The 3541-nt window shown below is 38.4% G+C and overlaps 1 protein-coding gene across 1 annotated transcript in view; it reads right to left on the bottom strand.

Moving 5' to 3' along the window:
* Positions 1–3356, bottom strand: part of LOC113238063 — a 10463-nt gene extending 7107 nt beyond the window's left edge. The window contains exon 1 of the mRNA XM_026474785.1: positions 3210–3356. Within this exon, the coding sequence (XP_026330570.1) occupies positions 3210–3237 (28 nt within the window). The 5' untranslated portion in view covers positions 3238–3356. The remainder of the gene's footprint in view (positions 1–3209) is intronic.
* Positions 3357–3541: the final 185 nt, after the last annotated feature.

Raw genomic sequence — 3541 nt, 5'->3', positions numbered from 1 at the left:
AAAAAAAAAAAAAAAAAAAAGAACATACAGTCGAATTGAGAACCTCCTCCTTTTTTGAAGTCGGGTAAAAATACTTTCTATTTATTTAGTTATGTTTTAACTTAAATGAGCGTCCAGGGCGAGCGCGCGAGCGAGCGGCGAGCGATTATATTGGCGCGATTGTATTATTCAAAGGAATTTAAATATTGTTTTTGTAAACAATAATAAATAGTGTATTTAGACATCAAACCATATGACAAAAATTATAATCACCGGGATTGTAAGTATGACAGCACCAATATCATAATGTCGTTGGAGACAGTGCAATTACGCTTAACGCAAACCTAGATGTTGGGAGGTGAGTTGTCAAGGCTGCACGCGCGAAAAAGCTCTTGAGTGTGGAGGTGTGTCGCCGTTACAGCTCTGAGTGGCACTGTAACTGTTATGAATAGGCGTGTCGCTTACCATCAGGCGCACGATTTGTTCGTCCCCTCACTTGGTATTATAAAAAAAGCTGAATAAACGGAACACTGACTTTCTAACACAGGTTAGCCGATAGTCCATTTATTTAGGTACTTAACTAAATGTAAACAAACTTGAGATGTATGTTTAACAAAATGTACAATTATAAAATTTTTACTTACCATGATTTGATTTGTAACTTATATGCTTCAATAAAAAGATGTATCAAAATTGTTTACATTTAGTTAAGTGCCTAAACAAATGGACTAGGTACCTATAGGTTGAAAGACTGGGGACAGATAACCTAACAAGCCTCACATTGTACCTAAACTAATGTAGTAATACCACATGACACGTAACTCCACTTTAAAGTTAAAAATAAAATATTATATGAATAACTACACGATATATTCAAGCATAGACAAACATAAAACAATAAAGTTTCCTCGATAGATAAAAATCACGAAATGACCTCTAATTTTCACATTTTTTCGATTTATCCTCGAAATGCTACAGGTTATTAGGACAAAAATTAGATAATTAATTATATTTATGCATGATCGACAACTGTCACTACGGATTTTTTTAAATTCCTTTAGTTTTAGAGTTATTCCGCTAAAACGAATTTGGTACTTTTAATGCGCAAAATTCAACATCTCCTGTCGCATGTCACGCGAACTTCAGGCATATATTTGTTTCACAAATTTGAGCGGAGACAACGTCAAAACTTTTTTGGCATGAGAGCTCTTAAGGTACACTATAAATCATCCTCTTCTCGGCGGTGACATTAGCTGAGTGGAGCCATTTACATACGCCACAGCCACACATCTACTTTAGCCGGTTCACGAGTTTTTCACATGCGTTTTTCGCTTGTTTGCGTTGGCTGCGTACACGGTGTAGAAATCTGCCTTCCGCGTAAAGGCATTCACGAGTTTTCCGCTTTGCGGAGAGACGAACCAGCTGCTGCTCTGCGATTGGTCCGTGGTGCTGTCCTCCGCAAACGTTCCTTGTTGCTTGCGTGGAAATATCAAGCATGCTAGATATCAAACACACGCGACGCAAAGAAATCCCAAAGCAAGCGGCCGGCGGCGCAAGCGAGCGACTCGTGAACCTACCTGCGCGTACGCGGCAGATCTTTGCGTATGCGCGAAGCGAGTCACGCAAGCAAGCGAAAAACGCAAGTCACGACGTAAACGACCTGCATGGCAGTCCACCGCGCAGGCAGTGCTCACACACTATCCTGCATATGGTCCACGTATGGAGTCTCGCAGGACGCATTGCAGGATAGCTTGCACACTACGACTACACTTATAATCCTGCATTACGCGGCGTACGGCAAGGCGTACCTACTGCAATGCAGGATAATGAGTTTAGTTGTGTAATTTGACTATTTAATGCTAAGTTGTCATCACCGATTATTATGATTTTATTTTTATTTCATTACTTACATTTGTTTTGTTATTCTATTTTATTTTTCTCTTAATTTAGCTTTATCTTTTTTTTGTATATCTTACTTCTTCTTTTTATTGTGTGGCGTTGTAATAAATGGTTTATATTCTATTCTAAATCTCGCAGACAAAGTTCAAACACAGCCCACCAAATTGCCCTTATTATAATTATTTAGTTATAATTTACTAGCACCAATTTAATTCACCAGCACCATTACCCTTCTAAATGGGAACACAGACAGAAATAGATAAGGTGGCAGTACTCCTTTTGATGAACTCATTCACAAGGAGGTCTATGTACTACAGTAAACTAATTTTCAGTTTTATTGATTTATACAAATTTATTTATGTGAAAAAAGTAATTTATGTCCTTCTCCTAGGTCACATCTACCTTTATTTAAAAATTCTTCAAAATTGGGTCAGTGGTTTAGGCGTGAAAACAGACTTGCTTTTGCATTTGTAATATTAGTTTGTAATAAATCTTTTCTCTTTTTAATTAAATGGACTTGAACTTGACCACTACCTAGCTCTGGAGTAAAGATAGGATCTACGATGGAACGAGCTCGCCCAGAAGATGCCTATACAGTCGCACCTTAAAGAATAAAGGTTGTATGAATTCGGAAACACAGTAGCAGGCAGGAAATTCTATTCCTGGGCTGTGCGCATAATAAAAGATAATGAAAAGCGCTTAGTACGCCTGAAGGGAATATCGACCAAGTAACGATGATATCCGGGCGTACGTCTGGATGTCCGATGGTAAAAGACGGAAGACGGGTGAGCTGATACAGCGGAGCTCATGGTCACACTCACCGAAATATATTCTGTAGATAACCGACAGATAGGTAACTTCGCGTCAGTGGGCTAAACTATGAAGTTTAGATTCGAGCATATCGTTGCCAATAAATGTCCTGGGTCTGAGTTTAATCGAATCTAGAGCCTTTTCTGCCCGCCCGCCATAAAGGTGGTTATCCACACGCGAGGCGAGACGAGATGAGAATTGAAATCTCGATAAAAAATATCGATAAGAGTATTAGTTTGTTTTTTGTTGTAAGCTTATGTTGTTTGAAGGTAGGTACCATAGTGTGAATGGAGCTTAACGTTATGTATCCGCGTTCGGGGGATTCTGATGAACTACTAAGTCCACGAGGATCCCCTGGGGGATTTGGCTAGGGGATCCTGGTGGACGAAACGTAAGTAGCAATGTCTCCTACCAGCTTTGATTAAGCGTGGCCGATATTCAAAAACTGTCTTCACAAACTGTTTCTGTAGCCCACCAGTAGAATCTATATAGGTTTATTTATACAGTATAGTAGTTTTTACCTGTCACAGATAAGTGTGTTTTCTTCATATCGGTATTTCGTGAAAATAATCAAACTTTATTTGTAATATGTTGTGCAAGCTGTAATAAACAAAACAGATCCAGGTTTTTTTTGTTACGGTAAAATAAATAAAAAACTAACAGCTATTGTTGACATTGTGACATATTTTTTGACAAATTGACAATTTTGTAATGTGACAAAAAAATGACAGCGAGCTGGCGAAAAGTTTGTCTTGCTAAAAAGGTTTTACTTTTTCGTTTTATAGCCAATATGTTACAGCAGCAGTAGAGCTTTTTTAAATAGAAAACCACCGTGAGACTCGGACATGTTAAG

Source organism: Hyposmocoma kahamanoa, unplaced genomic scaffold, assembly GCF_003589595.1.
Source record: "Hyposmocoma kahamanoa isolate Upper Pololo Valley unplaced genomic scaffold, ASM358959v1 94238, whole genome shotgun sequence".
Lineage (NCBI taxonomy): Eukaryota > Metazoa > Arthropoda > Insecta > Lepidoptera > Cosmopterigidae > Hyposmocoma > Hyposmocoma kahamanoa.
Note: the sequence above shows the minus strand (reverse complement) of the source record. Positions and strands in the feature narration are given on the sequence as shown.